This window comes from Onychomys torridus, unplaced genomic scaffold, assembly GCF_903995425.1.
Source record: "Onychomys torridus unplaced genomic scaffold, mOncTor1.1, whole genome shotgun sequence".
Taxonomy (NCBI): Eukaryota; Metazoa; Chordata; class Mammalia; order Rodentia; family Cricetidae; genus Onychomys; species Onychomys torridus.
The window spans coordinates 1-20,284 of record NW_023413261.1 but is presented as its reverse complement, the minus strand read 5'-3'; the positions used below and the strand labels follow the sequence as shown (position 1 = coordinate 20,284).

At 48.0% G+C, this 20,284-nt stretch overlaps 1 protein-coding gene and 1 long non-coding RNA gene across 2 annotated transcripts; both read left to right on the top strand.

Moving 5' to 3' along the window:
- Positions 1 to 4,279: 4,279 nt before the first annotated feature.
- Positions 4,280 to 9,129, top strand: LOC118576234. Its single transcript, XR_004943927.1, has 4 exons — positions 4,280 to 4,309; positions 6,159 to 6,305; positions 7,738 to 7,823; positions 9,069 to 9,129. It is a non-coding gene; the product is annotated as an uncharacterized LOC118576234 (long non-coding RNA).
- A 2,515-nt stretch (positions 9,130 to 11,644) lies between these two features.
- On the top strand, positions 11,645 to 19,483 carry LOC118576233 (cytochrome P450 2D20-like). Its single transcript, XM_036176555.1, has 8 exons — positions 11,645 to 13,201; positions 13,333 to 13,477; positions 15,426 to 16,753; positions 17,536 to 17,707; positions 17,975 to 18,127; positions 18,207 to 18,367; positions 18,974 to 19,150; positions 19,337 to 19,483. The coding sequence occupies exons 3-8, from the start codon at positions 16,565 to 16,567 to the stop codon at positions 19,481 to 19,483; spliced, it is 999 nt and encodes a 332-aa protein (XP_036032448.1). The 5' UTR covers positions 11,645 to 13,201; positions 13,333 to 13,477; positions 15,426 to 16,564.
- Positions 19,484 to 20,284: the final 801 nt, after the last annotated feature.

The following is a 20,284-nucleotide window of genomic DNA, read 5'->3' as shown; positions in this document are numbered from 1 at the left end:
AGGATGAGACTGTCTGGGAGAAGCCCCTCCAGTTCCATCCTGAACACTTCCTGGATGCCCAGGGCCGCTTTGTGAAGCATGAGGCCTTCATGCCATTCTCTGCAGGTGCTGGGGGTGCCTGGCTCCGTGTCTCTTCCCAGGGGGCCTTGGAGGGTGGAGCACCCATCAGGCCCCAGACTGACTGAGCCCCTCTCCCACCCACAGGCCGCAGAGCATGCCTGGGGGAACCTCTGGCCCGCATGGAGCTCTTCCTCTTCTTCACCTGCCTCCTGCAGCGCTTTAGCTTCTCTGTGCCTGAAGGACAGCCCCGGCCCAGCAACTGGGGCATCTACGCATTGCCAGTTACCCCAAACCCCTATGAGCTGTGTGCAGTCCTGCGCTAGCTCGACTCTCCCAACCCTCCCAAGCTTGTGCTAACGGATGTCCAATAACCTGTTCTGAGGCTGCCACTCATTCCCAGGCCAACCCCCATCCTTGTGTCAACTGTGTCCCAAGACAACAGTCTATAGTCAGTCTTCCCCTCTGCCTCAGACCTGCCCTTAGATCACCTTTAATGTTGTGAGAAAAGAGTTTACTGAGCCAAGAGCAGTGGCACAGGCCTGCAGACTATCACGAAAGAGTCCAAGGCAAGAAGATTGCTATATGGCCTGAAATTCTTAATGTGCTCCTTTATCAAAAAATGGTGGAAAGTGGAGGTGGTCGTGAGATGATTAAAAAAAAAGGAGGAGGAGGGAATGAGAGGGGAAAACATTTTGAGGAAATCGGAAGAGAGGTTGTTGTGCTGGTATTCAAAGATTGACCCTAGATCACCAGGAAAGACCCATCAACATACTGGACAGAAGTTAAGACTCAGTGGTTCTTAGGGAAACTGTGAATGGCTTGTGCTGGAAGTCAGCCTTATTCTTGTTTTGGTGACAGATGTTGGTAAAGGTCTGCAAGACCCTGAAGTGCCACAAATGGTTAAGAGGTCTCTCAAGCTAGACCAGCTGCTGTCCTCCAGCTCAGGCTTGCTGCAGGGAAAGGATGCAAGAGAAAACTGGGTAGCAAAAGGTGACTGGTCAGAATCCCGAAGGATGGGCAGGATCCAGCTGTTCTGTCTGGGGCCGTCTATCCAGACTGAAGAGAGTGTTCCCGGCAAGCATGTTGGACAGATATAATGGGTGTTACTCACTAGGAATGTTCAAGAATCTTGTGGCTTGAATATTTGGGACCGTGGTGGGGCCAAGTAGAACATGGAGGTATGGAGCACCCCTTGAAGCTCATCTTACTTTTCATATAATCTGAGGCCAGACTGCAGCATCCCAAGACCCTGACCTCTGTGGCATGCCTTGAGACACAGCTGTGTGGGCACTCTGTTCTTGGTTTTCTTTTGGAAAAGAAAATGTTCTCCCCCTCACGCTCATTCTAGGAATGTCAGGGAGCTCCCCTCTCCCAGCCCATCAGTAGTCAGACATTGGCTTTTGGAATGTACAGGACCAAACACTCACCAAGCTCGGGTAGCTTTACTTCTCATTCCCACATCCTTGTTGCTCATAGGAAAATGCACATTGTTTCCCCAGCATCTCCTCTTCTTCCCCTCCACCCCCTTTATTTTGTTTGTATATGCATGGGTATTTGCCTGCATGTGTGCAGTTCCCAAAGAGGACAGAAATGTGCATGGGATCTCCAGGGACTTAAGTTGAAGTTAGTTGTACATATCCTGTGGGTTCTGGAATCAAGTCTGGGTCCTGAAAAATTAGAAGGCAGTGCTCTTCACTGTACAGCCATCTCAACAGCCCTCCTCTTTCCCCTGTTTGATGGTACTGGAAGGTTCTTACTCTAGCCTGATGCAATGTCCTACAGCCCCTATGCTCTGCATGGTGTGGCATGTCAGATGAGTGACTTTTCTATGTCCCTGGTTTCAGGGGGTTCATTGACATAGGTGGTCCTTATTCACAGCCCTTAGCCTAACATAACCAGTAATGCACAGCTCTTGTGTAGTCACCTCTCACATCCTGATGCCCTCCAGTGACTGAGCTCCTGGGAAGGGAAAAAGAGACAGGAAACTGAGGTAAATCTCCCTAGACTGCTCCAGCCCTTCCTGACACACAGACTGCAGAGAAAATCCAATAGTTCATCTCAAGACATAAGACAAGGACAGCCTTCTTCTTTTATTGGGGACCAGATGCCAGGTTGCAGTAAGAGGTCTCCTTCCTGATCCTAGGTGGCTGCTTTGGTTGATGTGAGATGTGACCAGAAAGACCTAGAAGCAGTGATGTACCCATGAGGTAGCTGACTGGAGATGAAACTGTGGCCTGGTTGTCATAGTCATGGCCATCTTCCTTTACTGGTGGAGCTGATGGATTGTTCCAAGCTCTGGAATTTCAGCTACGCACCAGGCCCTGTGCCAGTACTTGGCCTGGCTACTTGAAGCATCTGGACTTGGAGAATATCCATATAGCTTGTCCAATGAGAAGGGGTAATTAAGAATAACAGAGACCACAGCACCTCAACTGTGCAGTGGTGGAACCCACCTTTAATCCCAGATTCTGGAGGCAGAAGCAGGAGGATCTGTGTGAGGGAGAGGCCAGCCTGGTCTTCAGAGTGAACTTCAGGAAAACACAGGGCTACACAGTGAAACCCTCAACCAACCCCTTCCTCCTTTCCACCAAACAACAACAACAATAACAACATGAGGAGAGAGATAACAGCATCTCTAGCAGCAGATAGTGGTGGTGAAGCCACAGGATAGACAGGGAGCTGAGCCCCTAAGTAGCAGACTTAGCTGCTTCTTGGTGACAGGCTCTATGGGGCCCGAGGATACTTTGGACTTTCTTAGTACAAGGTGTGGGGAAGGACATGGTAGCTGATTTGGCATCCGGTAGCACAGGGCAGAGTTATGGAGACTCAAGTGTCCTCTGATCTCACTAATGGATGAGGTCGTGAGGATGTGGAAGAGGGATCAGGGTCGAATGGAGCATTTTAGTCAAGAAAGCAAGTGGAGAGAGGTGCTGTGTGGTCTTGACCTCACTGCCTGTCTCAAGGAACTTGACTTTATTTGTGCATGGTAGGATGCTAAGATGCCCAATGACAATTCCCATGCTCTTCAATGTCACATCCAGGTGCCCATTTCAGATAGGAGTCCTTTGTTGAGCTTACAAGATGCGACTTCCCCAGACACAAGGTACCAGATTTTAGGCTCTGCTTGTAGATCAGTGATACATAGGAGGACCTGGGTCCAATAAATACAAACCTTCCAAGACACCAAATCTTGTGTCCCAGGCCTGGTTCTGGCAGTCTGATGGACCTCTACCTTGGAGTCACTCTGACCTTTACCTTCAGATTCCAAACTACTGCAGAGATGTGTCCTACTTAGAGATGGCCTGAAGTATAAGTTGTGATCAATGGATGGAAAGTCATGCAGGAGACACTGTTGTAAACCATCTGCCAGTGCCCATCTTGGACCACCCAGGCTTCATGCCCAGCTCTAAAGTCCAAAGACTGTGTGGACACAGTTGGTCAGAGATGTGCATGGGGTTTAGGGAGCAGTGACTGTGGTATGTGATCAAGCAATGAAAGGGAAAGTCACTGAATTTCATCTTGGAACACAAGGGACATGGGATAGTGTGCGGTGCCAACATTTTGGAGGACCGATGGGTGGAACTGGACCCAGATCAGAAGATGAATGTGGGTAACAGAGGACGGCATAGCCAAGTATCCTTGGCTACACTCAGACTGTGTGTGTTAAAGTGTGGTCTTCTCACCTTGTGGGTCTGGATGGTGAGAGCAGTGGTGGTTTCGTCAACTCCTGCCTGGGCATGAACTGAGTGAGGCAGGGGGTGACTGAGGAGTCCACTGTCTCCCTGTGCCTGTGCCTCCTTCTCCAACCCTGATGACAGGTGGTGTGTAAAGGAGCCAGATAGTCAGAATTTTCTCCAGGTCCCCACACAGCTCCCAAAAAGACAGGGTGACGTATTATTATTTATGAATGCTCAGCCTTAGCTTAGGCTTGTCCCACTCGCTCTTTTAACTTATTTTAACCTGTTCCTATTCATCTACATTTTGCCTCAGGGCTTTTTACCTTTCTTTCATTTGTAGTGGATAGCCATCCCAGCATTGGCCTGGAAGTTCCAACCCCCATTGAGGCTTCAGTAATGATCATGCCCACAAGTCGGGGCAGAGTGGGGAGCAGAAGACCGAGGATCAGGAGGAGGTCGCTCTTTTGGTTCGGGGACACTGGACACTGGAGGTAGACCGAGCAGAGTTCTCCAGAGAACACCGCTGGACTGCGCTATACCTTTGCCAGACCCTGCAACCTACCCCTTCATTTGTAAGTTACCCCACAAAATAAACCTCCCTTTTAACTACGTGGAGTGGCCTAAATAATTTCACCAATATTCATTCTGTATGTCCTACTTTCTTGCTTCCTCTGTGTCTGGCAGGCCCTTGAGGTATTGCTGTTGTCTCCTTTTCTTTCTTCCTTGGGCCTAAATTCCTCCTTCTTCTTACTCTGCGTACCTGGAAGTTCCTCCACTGCTATTGGCCATTCAGCTTTTTATTAGACCAATCAGGTGCCTTAGACAGGCAAGGCAAAACAACAACACATTTTGACATAATTAAACAAATATGACACATCTTGACATAGTTAAATAAATATTCCACAAGATAAACAAATGTAATTTATCTTTACAGCTTAAATTTATGCAACACATGTACGCATAGTTAAACAAATATTCTGCACCATTTCCCCCTTTTTTCTAAATAAAATGTTTTAGCTTTAATATAGTAAGACTGTAAACAATAAGAACAATTATCAAGTAAAAATTACATATACAATATGCAGTCCATTTGCATTTGGTAAAATCAGAGAAAATACTCCATTATCTATCCTAGCTTGGTGAGTTCAAATTTGTGTATCTAATTTGCCTTGTATCTTAACTTATATTACCAACGCAAAGTATCTTTTTAGACCTCAAAACTTTTTTTTGTTTTGTTTTGTCTTTCAAGACAGGTTTCTCTGTAGCTTTGGATCCTGTCCTAGACCAGCTCTGTAGACCAGGCTGGCCTCAAACTCACAGAGATCCACCTGCCTCTGCCTCCCGAGTGCTGGGATTACAGGCGTGCGCCACCACTGCCTGGCCTGTTTATTTTTAGATAAACAATTTAAGCTTTCATGTTTTTCAACCTTATAAACTTTACATCTCTTATATAAATTTCTTTTCTGAATTTGATAACAAGGAAAACTATAACTATCTCATTGTCTACTCCATCAGAGACCTGAAGGATATAATGTTACCTGAGTAACCAGGAAGTGCAGAGAAAGTATCTTACAAAACTATGGAAATGACAGAAGCAGCCAGCTCCCTAGACAGCCACCCGGGGTTCCTCTGCACCATTGAGGCATCCATTTTCAGCTACAGGCTTAGAATAGCTGACAGAATTTTCTGTGAAGCAGGAATTTTGAAGGACTTGTCTTGGCAAAGTTCAGCATGCTTTCCCTTTGTATCCTGGTTGTCTAGCATACTGTCAGCAGTGGAGTCAAGGGCAGTTTCTTGTCCAAGTGGCAAGCTTTGCCACAGTGAAAGCAAACTCTATACAGAGATTCTTTGACACCCATCATCCTTTTATGAAGTAGCTTGGTGGTGCTAGCAGCAGATGTGTCTCACTGTCATTAAAAGATCAGAGGGCAAAGCCAGCAACTAGTTAGCCATAGAGGCCAGGCAATAGTGGTACAAACCTTTAATTCCAGCACTTGGGATTTCATATCTTTGCTCCCACTACTTGGGAGGAACACACACCTTCAATTCCAGCACTAGGGAGGTTAAGACAGGAAGTGATAGAGCTGGGCAGAGAAAGTAAGACAAGGCAGGAGGAGACAGGCGCTCAGTCTCTTTCAGGCTGAGGTAAGAAGTGGTGGCTGTGGCTTTTGTCTCTCTGATCTTTCTGCATTTAGCCCTATATTTAACTCCAAGTTTTTGTTATTAAGGCCAATTAGGGTTAATGCAACATCTGGTATCCAACTTTTAGGGCATGAATTCTTAAAAAAGCCACTTGCCTATGGCTTTCTAGCTACTGGCTCAGGCTGGAGCTACATGTGGCCAGAGTCACTGCCCCACTGGCTAGATTTTCCTTTGTTTCCCACACCCTCTGAGAGAGTCTGGGATTTTTTTCTGTTGTAGCCTCTCTGCATCAGACTCCACAGGCTGGCTCTTTGGCTTCTTCTCTCCCAGTGGGTGGTGGCTTTCCCTGGACTCCCTCCTTGGACTTCTGCTACACTATGTAGCTGCCTCACTTCAACATCATCTGAATCATTGTCAGCAAATTTGGTGAGTCAACTGGGATTTCTTCCAGGGAGGAATTAGTTAGAAAAAGAGTTCTTTGTTTTGTTTTGGTTTGGTTTTTGGTTTTTCAAGACAGGGTTTCTCTGTAGCTTTGGAGGCTGTCCTGGACTAGCTCTGTAGACCAGGCTGGCCTCGAACTCACAGAGACCCACCTGCCTCTGCCTTCTGAGCGCTGGGATTACAGGTGTGCGCCACCACCACCTGGCCTGAAAAAGAGGTTTTTTTTCCCACATTTAAAAATGGGAAACATTTTTACAATGGAGGGAGTTAGGTCTCTGTTTGATAATATGCTAGAAGGTTTGAAAATAGAGTAATTAAATGAGAGGATAACTAATTCACATGGGATTTACATAATTTCCATTATAAATATCATTTGTTTGGTCATTTTTGTTTTATCCCTAAAAAAGTTTGTTTATATGAGTGCCAAGGTAAGAGTTTTAGAAAAACTTGCTAAAAACAGATCATAGAGATATTCAGACCCAAACAGAGGAATTTAAAGGTGAACCAATCTCAGCATTGCATTATAAGGTTGCAGAGAAACAGCCTAAGGTTTTCAAACAGCCATACTTAATCTACCCTGTAACCTTACAGGAACAGCCAAATGATATATATCCCCAAGATTGTGTAAGAGCTGAATGGACTCTTGTGCAAATGTTAGATTTGAGGCGATTCAAGGATGTGATAGTCTCATATGGCATGCACTCACCTTTTGTGAAGCAGATGTTAAACTCATTGTCAACTTGTAATGAATTATCCCTCAAGACTGGAGAGATTTGGTTACAGCAGTTTTGGAGGTTGGTCCCCAATTACAATGGAGGACCTGGTGTAAGGAAGGATGAGGCGAAGAGCACTGAACAACAAAGTAGTGCTAGAGGTAAGGAAGTCTCCCAAGACTAACTTCTTAAGAGGGAGATTATGCTAATGAAGAAAGGCAATCTTTATATGATGACCATACCCTGGCTTTATGTTGAACAGCAGCACTGAATGCTTGGGATAGAATTAAAGAAGTAGGAAAGAAAATTAAGTCATTTACTAATGTCATGCAGGGCCCAGCAGAAATTTTCACTGATTTCTTACAAAGATTGGCTTCAGCAGTAAATAGGATGATACAAAATTCAGAAGCTAGGCAAATAATAATTGAATCTCTGACTTTTGAAAATGCCAATGCACAATGCAAAAGAGTCATTAGGCCATTAAAGGCAAAATCAGCACCCTTAGAGGAATAGATCTGAGATACAATCAGTATTGAATCTCATAACCATGATGACGTTTGGATAGGAAAGGTGATTTACAGAGGTTTGAAGAAAAATTGAAATGTTAAGTGTTTCAATTGTGGTAAACAAGGTCACCTAAAATGGGACTGTAAACAAAGTGTTCCTTGAAGAAATGATGTTTTTACTAAGATTAATCCCAACAGAATACCCTTCTCTTCTGGACTTTGCAGAAGATGTGACAAAAGCAGGCATTGGACTAATGAATGTAGGTCAACAAGGTACAAACCAGGTAATCCCTTGTCTTTGCCCACGGGAAACACCCTGAGGGACCTCTCATGGGCCCACTTGTCAAATTTGATTCAGTTATTTCTTGTCATCATGGAGGAAACTCCTTCCCAGAACAATTAAAGAACTTAATGCCTATTGTAAGAAATCATACTGTTCTGGATGGTAGAACAGCTATAGAATGGAGAACAAAAAATTTAGATGAAACCATAAAGCAAATATTTTTGGCAGATTTTTATAAATGAACAAAGACAAAAATTAAAAATACAAATGAATGAAGTTGTCATTGAAGGTTTTGTAGACATAAGTGCAGATGTAACAATACACTCACAAGAACTCTTGACATCTAAATTGGCCTCTTCAAGGTGTAAATGTTCAGCTTTTAGGTACTGGAATGTTATCTCAGGTAAAACAGAGCATGAGATCTGTCAAATGTATAGGGCCAGAAGGACAGAGAGAAAAATTAAAGCCATAAGTGGCTACTATTGCATGAATTTATGGGGACTTGATTTGTTACAGCAATGGAATACCCACAAGAACATTGCTCCAATCTCAGAAACAAACCATAAACTAACATATGTTTCTGGGAAAAATATCAGAAAGTATTATAAAGAACAGTCACTGACCATTAAGGTTGTACATGAACAGGGCACAACAGCTGCTGCTCTTCCAAAGGCACCAAATTCTACCCTTAAAACGGTTAAGAGACAGGCCTGTGTGGGTTCAGCAATGGCCTTTAAAGTCAGAGAAACTACAGGCCTTAGAACAGCTGGTTCAGAAGCAGTTAAATGCTCAACATATTGAAGAATCAACCAGCCCTTGGAATTCTCCTGTATTTGTTATTAGAAAGAAATCTGGAAAATGGAGAATGGTAACAGATCTAAGAGCTGTTAACAAGGTGATTCAGCTAAAGGGCTCTCGACAGTCTGGAATTCCTTTGACTTTACTTTCTTTGTGGCCTTTCCTCGGCTGCTAACAGTATGTTGTCCAAAACGGACAAGGCAGGACACAAAACAAAGGACTGTTGAACTTTGCCAAGACAAGGTAGAACAGCCCTTCAGAAAATCCTGCTTCTTGGATAACTCTGTCAGAGATGCTAGGCTTGTATGCCATAGATGGATGCCCCAGCTTTGCGGAGGAAACTTGGGTGGCTGTCCAGGCAGCCAGCTGTTTCTGTCATTTCTTACAATTTTTGGAAGTCACTTGCTTGAACTTCCTGCTTACTCAGTTAATATTGTTTCCTTCTCAGGTCTCTGGAGTTGAAGACTACACATAGTTATAGCAATAGTTTTCCTTGTTAACGAATGCAGAAAAGATACTCACTAAAGCAGCGTAAAGTGTATAAATTTGAGAGACATCAGAAGATAGTTTTCAGTTGGTAAGACAACAGAAAGTGAATTAGGTATAACACTTTGGACCCACCAAGATCGTTTTTTCTCTGAATTTGTCAGGTGTTACTGGATGAGACATTGATATAATTATTGCCTGTATATATTGTATATACTTATTGTATATAGTTTTTCTTAGTTATTAGTTATAATCTTTTTTAATTTTAGACAAAAAGGGGAAACGTGTGGTCTTCTCACCTTGTGGGTCTGGATGGTGAGAGCAGTGGTGGTTTTGTCAACTCCTGCCTGGCCATGAATTCAGTGAGGCAGGGGGTGACTGAGGAGTCCACTGTCTCCCTGTACCTGTTACAAAAGTAACACCTCTTTGGCTGGTTAAAATAACATTCCAGAACGAGGCCCTGAGGCCCCTTGGAAGAGGCTGGAAACCGAGACCAACCCATGTGGACTCCAAACAGATGCAGCAGCAGAGCAAGCCAGATAGTGGATGAAGAAATTTGCCAAGCCAGCCTGGAGCCCTGAATCTGTGGTGCTATTTTGTTTGTCCTCTAACATATAAAGCTTGTCTGGAGATCAGAGTGTGGAGCTAGCCACTAGTTAACCATAGAGGCCAGGCAGTGGTGGCACACACCCTTAATCCCAGCACTTGAGAGGAAGCAGCAGGAAGATCAGGAGTTCAAGGCCACCCTGGAGTACCCGAGGTTGATCCAGTCTAAAAGAAAAACAGAGCTAAGAGGTGGAGGCTCACACCTTTGATCCCAGCATTTGGGAGGCACAGGCCTTTGATCCCAGCACTTGGGAGGCACAGGCCTTTGATCCCAGCACTTGGGAGGCACAGGCCTTTAATCCCAGCACTAGGGAGGTGGAGACAGGAGGAGATATGGCTGGGCGGAGAGAGGAATATAAATCGGGAGGAGACAGGAGCTCACTCTTTTTCAGGCTGAGGAGTTGTGAGATAAGAGGTGGCTGTGGCCTGCCCTGTTGTCTCTCTGATCTTTCAGCATTTACCCTGATATCTGACTCAGAGTTTTTATTAAATTAAGACCAATTAGGATTTGCAGGACATGAATCAATCTCTGGAACTCATTTCAGATGGAAAGAACTGACTCCATAAGTGTTCTCTGTCTTCTATGTTCACACACACACACACACACACACACACACACACACACCATGCAAAACCTACACCATACATACTTATTCACACAGTAATAATAAGGAAATTAATTTAAAATTTTCTAACAGAATGAAGCATTTGGTTACTCTCTGGGGCTGTCATAGGTATTGAAGGTGGTCCCAATGCTCGAGCACATCCCAAAGCACCTTAACAAAGACTTCCCAAAGCACAAGGCACTTATGGGGTCACAGGATAGACCTGAGATCCTACTCTGGGACCAGACTGATGCCTTCACGCCTGAGGTGGAAAAGGTGTCAGTTGTGGTTGTAATGTTGGGTAAGGATGGCAGGACAGAGCCTGTGTGTCACACAGTAATCAGGATCTGGACTTCCTGGAGACAGTGGAAGGTTTTTGTGGACTTCTACCCATGATCCTCTCAGCCCACCCTCTCTACCTGCCCCAGGCCAAGGGGAATCCTGAAGCAGCTTCGTTCTCTGAGATGGCTTGAGACACTTGTGCTCAAAAAACCCAAAAAGCTAACCAAACCAAACTAAAACAAAACAAAACAACCCCCCCAAAACAAAACAAAACAAACAAACAAACAAAAACACCAACTATCACATGATCCCTCTTCCCTGGGCCCCTATTTCAAAACACTAACTTCTCTCCCTAGACAGAGAAACCTGTCCCTGCCTGAGAAGCCAGTGGTACCAACCAACATAAAGCCAAGTGTTCCAATACCCCACCCCCTTTGAAGCACAGCCACTTCTCCACATCCAAAACTCTGCCTTGCCATCCTGCTCTTGTACTGTGGTGGACCTCATTCACCACGGCTGCTGCCTCACTGGGTTTGTCTCAGTTTCAAGGGGCAAAAGCATGAACAGAGGAAGCAAAACACATCCAAAACAGTGGGGAAGTCATGAGCCATTTCCTGACAAGTAAGAACTTCAAAAATTGTTTTAACTGGCAGAATACTAACAGCCTTTAGCAAACCCGTCCTTTCATTCAATGATAGGAACCCTTGGAATGAATTAGAGGCAGAGAGCGTTACATTTGAAGATGCCAGAATTACACTCCAGGGTCAGTGTCTTTCTGTATGCTGTTGCATATGTGTTGCTCTCATTGGTTGATAAATAAAACTTGTTTTGGTCGATAGCCAGGCAGAATAAGGTTAGGTAGTACAATCAAATAGGAGATGAAGAGGGGCGGAGTCGGAGCAGATGCCAGCCAGCCAGCCGCATAGGAAGCAAAACATACAGATAATAGGTAACAAGCCACAAACCACGTGGCCAAGCATAGATAAGAAATATGGGTTAATTTAAAATGTAAGAGATAACTGGACAAGCCTGAGCCATTGGTCAAACATTTATAATCAATATAAGCCTGGGAGTGGTTATTCAGGAGTTGGCAGGTGGGAGAGAACCATCCAGTTCCAAGTATCCTGGAATATAAACTTTGTTTCCCAGCCATGACCTTGGAGTCAACAGACTTGTGTAACCTAGATGGTTCTGATTCTACTAGGCGATAGGTCAAAGGACACTCAGGTGACGTTACACGTTACATCTTTGTTTCCGATGTTCAGTGCCCTACTTTTGCAGACGTAAAACAGCCCGGAGGGTTTGGGGCATTCTAAATCAGGTGTTTCTGGCAGGATTATTTAACTCTCACTATAACACTCACGACTTAAATCTCTCAAGAAAGTGATGACCAGTGGTTAGTTCTGAGCTTAGGTAGCAAAACTAAAATTGGAATGGGCTGAATAATCTAACGTCAGAACTACACCATCTACCAGCAGGCCACCAAGAAGCAATCTTTATTTCAAAAGGATGGGAAAACTTTCAGGATGCGAAGGAGACATCCTCTCTCACCTTTTCCAACATTCTAAAATGGCACTTCGCCGGGGGCGGGGGAGAGAGGGAGGTGTAACCAGGAAAGGAACATTTCCTGAAGCTCTATTGAGTTCCAGTCACATGTTTATATCTTAGCTCGTATGATTCTCCTTACTGGGTAAGAACTTGTAACCAGATTACCTGAATTACTACTGCCTACCGCCACAAGCCCTGATGAGCACACAGGAAATGCATCTTAGTTGTGCTTTACATACAATCCTAACTGTAGGGAAAGGGGCCAGGAGAAAAACACCCATACCCTAACTTGAAACCAAGACCCCTTGGACTTAAAATCCCACCAATCCCAGACCAATCCCAAGCCACCCTGGAAAGCACCCGCCCCCCAATAACTCCTATATAAGCCCTGTATTCTGTTGAGTTTGCTGCTGCTTCTTTACTCTGGCCACCCTTCTGGTGTTTTCCCTCCCAGTAAATCTCTTCTGTGAGGTTTGCTGTGTGGTGCGACACTGCTGGGGAACTTTCCCCTAGCAGAGCAGAGCTGTAACACTTTCCCTGGGGAAACCCTCCCCCACCCTAACAGAGCTGTCACAATTGCACTGGGGGAACTTTCCCTGGCAGGGCTGTAACACTTCCGCAGGGCGGGGCTGCAGGGCTTCCCACAGGGACTTTGTGGTATTCCTTGGCTCCCGACTGCCAGGAAACCTTTCCATCCGAGGTGCAACGCTTACATCGCCCCGTCCTCGGGTCCCATTCACGCTGCTAGTATTTCCCGTTCTTCTGAGATACCTAGGGTTTGTTCAAAGTGACACGCTGCAGCAAGTAAGAGTCAGAATCCGAATCCAAATCGCAGGTCCGCCGCGGGGAAACTAATGACCCCTGGCTCTCCTTCAGCACAGTGTCACAACTGGGAAGACAAGGTCCTGTGACTCCTGAATCTTTCCGTTTTCACCCAAGTGGATGACTGCAGGAGCGAGGCGACTGCCTGAGGGACCTCCCCCCATTCCAGGAGAGAAACAGATCGAGTCTGGCCAAGGGCAAATCCCACGCGATCTTCCCTAGCGAACCCCGGGTAAGCTAGAGGACCAGCCTGCGGACGGACGCACCACGTCGGGGGCGTGGCTTCCGGCGTGCGTGAGGCTCCGCAGGTTACGTGGGGCGCCCCAGCTTGCTGTCTGTTAGTTAGCACTGTGCATTTTCTAGATTGCGGAGGCGCCCGGGGTGATTCCACAGTGCGTGGCAAGCCCCTTCGTGCCCTTCCGGTGCGGCCGTCCCGGGCTGCAAGTCCGTGGTTCCAGCCTGCCTCAGCCCATTCTCCTGGTCTCCGCTTGGCCCTCAGTTTCCTTTGGTGAGTGGCAGCACCATGCTCTTGCAAAGGTTCTTTCTTGGATGAGCAGGCCTGGGAGAGGAAGGCTAGAAGGTAGGTGTGGACCTCGAGCTGGGGGAACCCGCTGCCCTGCTGCTCGCCTCCTACTTCAAGCACCCCGCCCATCAACCTCCGCCCCCCCCCACACACTCACTCACCCTCCGCGGGCCTTTTGGACCACCCTCGCCTTACATTTCTTTAAGTACCAAGTGTCCATCATCTTGTGCGTGGGTTCTGTAGTTTGTACTTCCATAGGTAACATCCGGTCATAATTGCCCATAGTCCCGCTGTGGCCTCAAACCATGAGGAGTGAAGTAACCAGCCGGGTATGAAAGCTTTGCCAACCCCAACCAACCCGGGGCCTTCCTTTGCCCAAACCAAGCTTTCCCAAAGCAACACTCTCAGAGACAGTCACCACAGGGAGTCACATCACTCTCCAAGGCTGCTGGCTTTGCACTTCCCACCAAGCCTAGGGAAAGGAGACAGGGACCCAGGAATGGCTCTTGGACTCACTGTTGGTCTGCACTTCAGTGAACCCCGACAGTTGAAGGCAGCAAAGGAAAATGGCAGGAAGGACAGAAACTAGCAGAGACATGCCCAGGTTCCGTGTGTCCTCTTCCGGTGGAGTCCAGAGGACAGTGATCACGGATCTGTTGACATGTGTGCAGAGAATTGCGAATCTGCCAGCACCGCTGGCCCCCGATGGCCAGGGACTCAGTTCCAGCTTGCTCTTGTAGACATGGCATATCAGTGCCACTGACCCCAACCTGGAAGTCACACTGACCCCGACAGGATACAGTTGTTCACGTGGCTGAGGAGGCACGGACGGAGGGTGAAAGGGAATACTTGTGCTAACAGGCAGATGGTCAGCAGAGCATCAGGTCGTCTCAAACGACAGACCAGGGAATCCTTTACAGCACACAGGGTGTGGCATCCCTCAGCTGCTCAGTGGACGCACTTAACCTGAAGCAGGAAAATCAGGCCTGAGTCGGTCCATGCCACACTGGGGGCCAGCAGTGGTCAACACCGTTGCTTCTCTCTCACACGTAAGAGGCAGAGGCTGCTCAAGGGAGGAAATGTCCTGGTGCTAACCCCAGGGTTAACTGTCAGGTGTCAGTCTTACCCTGGGAGTATGCTGTGTGTGCCCAGAGGGAACTGTCTGTTTAAGGCCCTCAGTGACTAAGTCTCAGTTGCCTCCTACCCCCCACCCTGGTGGGCTTGTGTTGGCTCCAGTACTGTGAAACATTTCCTTTCAGGCCAGGGTGGAGCTGGAGGAAGCTGTTGACTGTCCACCAAGCCAGGGTGCCACCTGTTGGGAGGACCAAAAGGAATAGACAGGTGCAAGTGAGCCAGAGGGACAGGGGCTTCAGGCCAGCAGCAAGCATGGAGTCCCCCACAGGCCCCGGTGACATAGATGTGAGCAGAGAAGGGGGTGGCAGGGCAGCAGAGAGGAGACCCAGGGTCTGGTCCCTGCTGAGGTGCTGCATGGTGTGGACTCCTTCTCCTCTCATCAACTCCTGCCTCCCTTCTGCCTCACTGGAGGGGGCAGCAGAGAGCGCCCGCCTGGATTCCACTGGACTGCTGAGCCTTTGGTCTTCAGGGGTCTGGATCCCCAGCAAGGACAGGACTGCCCCTTCGCTGACCCTAGGGAGTGATTAGTTCACATGTGCAGTGTGCCCAGCAGTGCCCAGGCCACAGGTGCCATTTGTTGGAAGGCTCAGAGGTCATCTTTCCATTCTCCTCATGGCCAACATCCTAACTACAGGCCTGTGGCATGAGGAAGACAATCCCTCCATATCTCCATGTGGAAGACCTTGGGGGAGAAATTGACCCACCAAGAAACACGGGGTGGATAAAGGAAAGAGACCACCATGGGACAAGACCCTGACCCATTTGTGGGCTCCAGGGACTGAATGACCATTGTTGACAGTTTCACAGATTTCTCAGACCCCGTGTAAGAAGTACCCGGTTCCTGATCGATTTGGCAACCACCAACCTATCACAAGATTCCACAAGCTGCAGCCACCCTTCCTCCCGGTACTCCTCATCCACCACAAAACCAGTGTACCTCCTGTCACAGACAGCTGAGGTATCTTGCTCGGCTGGTGAGTTCCTTGTGTCCTGCCAACTAAGTGAGCCTTGAGCCTCCAGAGCGGTCTGACCCCAGGCTGTGGCATTGTCAACAAATCCCTCAAAACTCTGCCTATGTGGTATGAGGAGCAACAGCCTTTCGGTCCCTATTATAACTGTAGACACAGGGCTCCACCCACCAAGAAGCAAAGGAGAATAAAACTATACACACTGGCCTCCATGAGGAAAGCACCTGCACATCCATCAGGACTCCCCAGGAATCTGTGACAGTTTTAGACCATGATTCGGGTTTCTCCGATTGGAGCTAAGAGGTCCCCAGGCTGTGAGTTTGGCCTTCCTCGTAGTTGGGTGACCTCACATCTGTACTCATGGCTCCCCAGGATGGAGCTGCCTTCCTCACACTGCCTGTCACTCATCCTCATTGGCTAGAGGCACACGCCCCTTCAGCGGCCCTTCCACACAGTGATAGTGCCTGCCGAGTCGGTCACACCTCATGTCCTAAAGCCAAGTGTTCATGAAGCTTCACAAGAACTCAATCCATTCTGAGACAGTGTGCTCAGGCCCCGGAGCTCTGCCTGTGTGGCCTATCACTGACTGACTCCTCTATACTTTGTGAACCTGTACCTTGAGGCAGAGTCAACTGGTCATCTTTCCTCTGAGCTCACAGTGCCCAGGCCTACACAACCACAGTGCACAGCTCCCTGTGGAGCAAGTGATGTTTCTCCCCTGGATAAGCACCAGAGAAGAGGTGAAGGGCAGGAACCTCTGAGGCTGACTTCCCCTCACCCATTCTCACCCCTCCCTACAAACCCTGGCTGAACAGTAAACACAGGTACTTGGCTCAAGGCAGAGAACAAAGTGCAGCCTTATCCCCTTCATAAGAGACCAGGTGCCCAGTCTGTCCACAGAGTGTCTGTCCTGATCTCAGGTGTCTGGAGCAGGTGTTCCACAAACAGCCTGGGAAGCGGTGGAACAGCCATGGTGCTGTTCACTGGAGATGGCCTGTGGTCTGTGGTCATATTCACGGCCATCTTCCTGCTTCTGGTGGACCTGATGTACCGACGAAAGTTCTGGACTGCCCGCTACCCTCCAGGCCCTTTGCCACTACCTGGGCTGGGCAACCTGCTGCAGGTGGACTTTGAGAACATGCCTTACAGTTTGTACAAGGTGAGACAGAGGTGATGGAGGGGGGTAGAGATCATGGTGCCCCTGAAGCCACAGGATTGCCAGGAAGATGGTCTCCAAGAGGAGAAAGGCTGAGTAGTTTCCTTGTGCCACTGACTTCTGGGTCTGAGGACACTGTGGACTTTCTAACAGCAGAGCTCATTATGCAATGCCATGGAAGCAGGCTGGGAGTCTGGTAGGACATGGCAGAAGTTGGGAAGGCTCAAGGTCCCTTGTGATCTCCACAGTGGATGTGGTCTCAGGGACAGAGGGGAGGAGACAAGTTCCAGTGTAGCCTGTCAGTCAGGAAAGAGAAGTGGGGTGATGGCTGTGTGTGCTCTAATCTCTTGCTGCTGTGTGGACTCAGGCCTTGCTGCCCATTTCAGGAACCTGAATTTCTCTTGTATGATGGGGTATGAAGGGGACAAGGACTTTGCTCTGGCAAGGTCACCCCTGAATGACCTCATCTACTATGAGAAATTTGCTTGATTTAGAAGAATGGATATCCCATTCACAAGATGCCATACCTCAAGCTAGAGATAAAGGTCAGTGATAGAACATTTGCTCATCAAAGGGCAGGACAAAGGTTCAGTGATGAGGACATACACGTGTGTTCAAGTTTGTGTGCACAAGCACACACACACACACACACACACACACACACACACAGAGAGAGAGAGAGAGAGAGAGAGAGAGAGGGACTACACCAATGTTTAGGCAGTGAGCCTGGATCTAGGACCTTCTGGGGACCTCCACATCCTGAGTGCTCTGTCCCTCTCCTTCAGCTTCAACAACGCTATGGTGACGTGTTCAGCCTGCAGATGGCCTGGAAGCCCGTGGTCGTGATCAATGGACTGAAGGCGGTTCGGGAAGTGCTGGTCAACTGTGGGGAGGACACCTCTGACCGCCCACCAATGCCCATCTATGATCACCTGGGCTATGGGCACAAATCTAAAGGCAAAGAGCTATCCTGGGGATGAGGCAGAGAGAACAGGGCTTGAGGAGCCAGGGACAGAAGATGGACAGGACCTAATGGAGGGATGTGTTCAGACATTGCAAGGGGAAGTCACTGGAACGGAGGGTGGAGACACAAAAGTGCCATGTGCTTCTATGTGACAGCAAAGTGCTGGGACACTGGTGGCTGAGACTGACCACAGGGAAATGTTGGGAGCAGAGGAGTCAGCACAGACACATGTATCCTTAGTAACACAGATGTCTCTGCAGGTGTTGTCTTAGCACCTTATGGACCTGAGTGGCGAGAGCAGCGGCGATTCTCTCTGACCACCATGCGAGACTTTGGCCTGGGCAAGAAATCACTGGAACAGTGGGTGACAGAGGAGGCTGGCCACCTCTGTGACGCCTTCGCCAAGGAGGCTGGTGAGTGATGGGTGAGATGTAGAGATGTGGGCAGGCACTTCTGAGCAATACCATGACCTGTTTGCATCTCTGCTTCCAGGACATCCCTTTAATCCCACCAATCTCCTGAAAAAAGGTGTATGCAATGTGATTTCATCCCTCATCTATGCCCACCGCTTCGAGTATGAAGACCCTTTCTTAAACAGGTTGCTCAAAACATTACATGAAAGTTTTGGAGAGGACTCTGGCTTCACTGCTGAGGTATGAGTCTCAGGGTAACTTCTATGCTGTAAATCCTATCAGAATAATTATGCCCTCAGGGTGAATGGGGTGAGGGTCTAGTGTGACAGTCAAATGCAGGAGGGAAGGCCTCCATGTTGACAAATCTCAGATAACAGGAGGGAGGACTGGACAAAGGTCAGGGGCTCTAGGAAGGGAGTGACCTATGCCCCCTGTCTACATGGAAACCACACAAGTCTCTTAGATTTCCAGTAGAAGAATCATTTTGTTTATCTTGGGCTACAAGACAGCCTAGAGGCTGGAACGGAGGAAGAACAAAGTTATAGGTGGGTACAAACAGATCCTTAGTCCTTTGTTGAAGAGACTAGGACCTGCGACTGGTCCAGGAGAACAGTGAGCAGAAACAGCATCCAGGGGCAGGAGATAGATGGTCAATAGGGTAAAGGGACTTACCAAGTAAGCCTGGAGATCTGAGCTGGATCCCTGGGTCCCATGGGGGAGATAGATCTTACTCTGCAAGTTGTTATCTTACTACCAAAATGCAGGAATGCAAACACACACACACACACACACACACTAGTCTTCATTAGCTGTAAAAGCAACTAGACTGTTGTGTTTCTTTCCCAGGTGCTGAATGCTGTCCCAGTGCTTCTTCGCATCCCTGGGCTGCCTGGAAAAGCTTTCCCCAAAATGACAGCTTTTGTAAATTCACTGGATAAGATGTTGATTGATCACAAGACATCCTGGGACCCTGCCCAACCTCCCCGAGACCTGACAGTGCCTTCATGGCCTGAGATGGAGAAGGTGAGGACAGCTATGAACATGGGGCCCAGTGTCTTTTGGCAGCAGTGTTCTGTAACTTGTGATGGCCAGGCAGGTGCGGTTTTACATATCCCATGGACCCTAAAATTGGGGTGCATGAATGCAATGGTAGATCATTTTTGGCCATACTGCCTATATCCCTGAGGCTACCTTCTCTGTCTGTCTTAGGCCAAGGGGAATCCTGAGAGCTCCTTCAATGATGAGAACCTGCGCATGGTGGTGTTTGACCTGTTCACTGGCAGGGATGGTGACCACATCAACCACACTGTCTGGGCCCTGCTGCTCATGATCCTGCACCCGCATGTGCAGGAGTGAGCCTGGTTAGGGTTTGAAAGAAGGGTTAGGGAAGAAAGATAGAGGTGCTTGAGAAATTACTGTCTCCAGCATCAGCTTGACCAGGACTCACACAAGTCTGATCAAAATCTATAGTCACCTCTTAACCCATGGGAGAAGGTCAGGGAAGAGCCACCAAGGGACTGCATCACTGAGGGCATGCTGTCCCTCCAGGCCGCGTCCAAAAGGAGATTGATGAAGTCATAGGGCAGGTGCGGCATCCAGAAATGGCAGACCAATCCCGGATGCCCTACACCAATGCTGTTATTCATGAGGTCCAGCGCTTTGCAGACATTGCCCCAGTGAATATACCACATATGACATCCCGTGATATTGAAGTACAGGGCTTCCTCATCCCTAAGGTATGAACGGGGTCCCTTGTCCCAGGGTCACCACTAGGCAAAAAAGGCTACTAAGACCAAAACCAGCACATCCTGGATTTGCACATGATGATGGGACCAACCTGTGTGTGAGTATACAGCAGCCATTGCCCAGGATCCCCCAGGGAAGGGGGATGTCCAAGAAAATAAGCCACAGGAATTTGAGGGAGCACTACACACACAGACTTGATTTGGGTACCCATGAGAGCTTTGTCACAGGTCCTTGACTGGTACCAGAAAGGCTGTGTGGTTGGGGTGAATGAAAGAATCCAGTGTGTGCACAAAGAGGTTGTGCATGTGAACTTGGTGACCAGGGTCATGTTAACCATGTCCCAGTCCATGTTTACACCATTTGTCTCCTGCCAGGGAACGACCCTCATCCCCAACCTGTCCTCCGTGCTAA

Coding starts and splice junctions, on each gene's coding strand:
- LOC118576233 (XM_036176555.1), top strand. CDS start 16,565: ATGGTGCTGTTCACTGGAGATGGCCTGTGGTCTGTGGTCATATTCACG. Junction 16,754..17,535: donor TGCCTTACAGTTTGTACAAG/GTGAGACAGAGG, acceptor CCTCTCCTTCAG/CTTCAACAACGCTATGGTGA. Junction 17,708..17,974: donor CTATGGGCACAAATCTAAAG/GCAAAGAGCTAT, acceptor ATGTCTCTGCAG/GTGTTGTCTTAGCACCTTAT.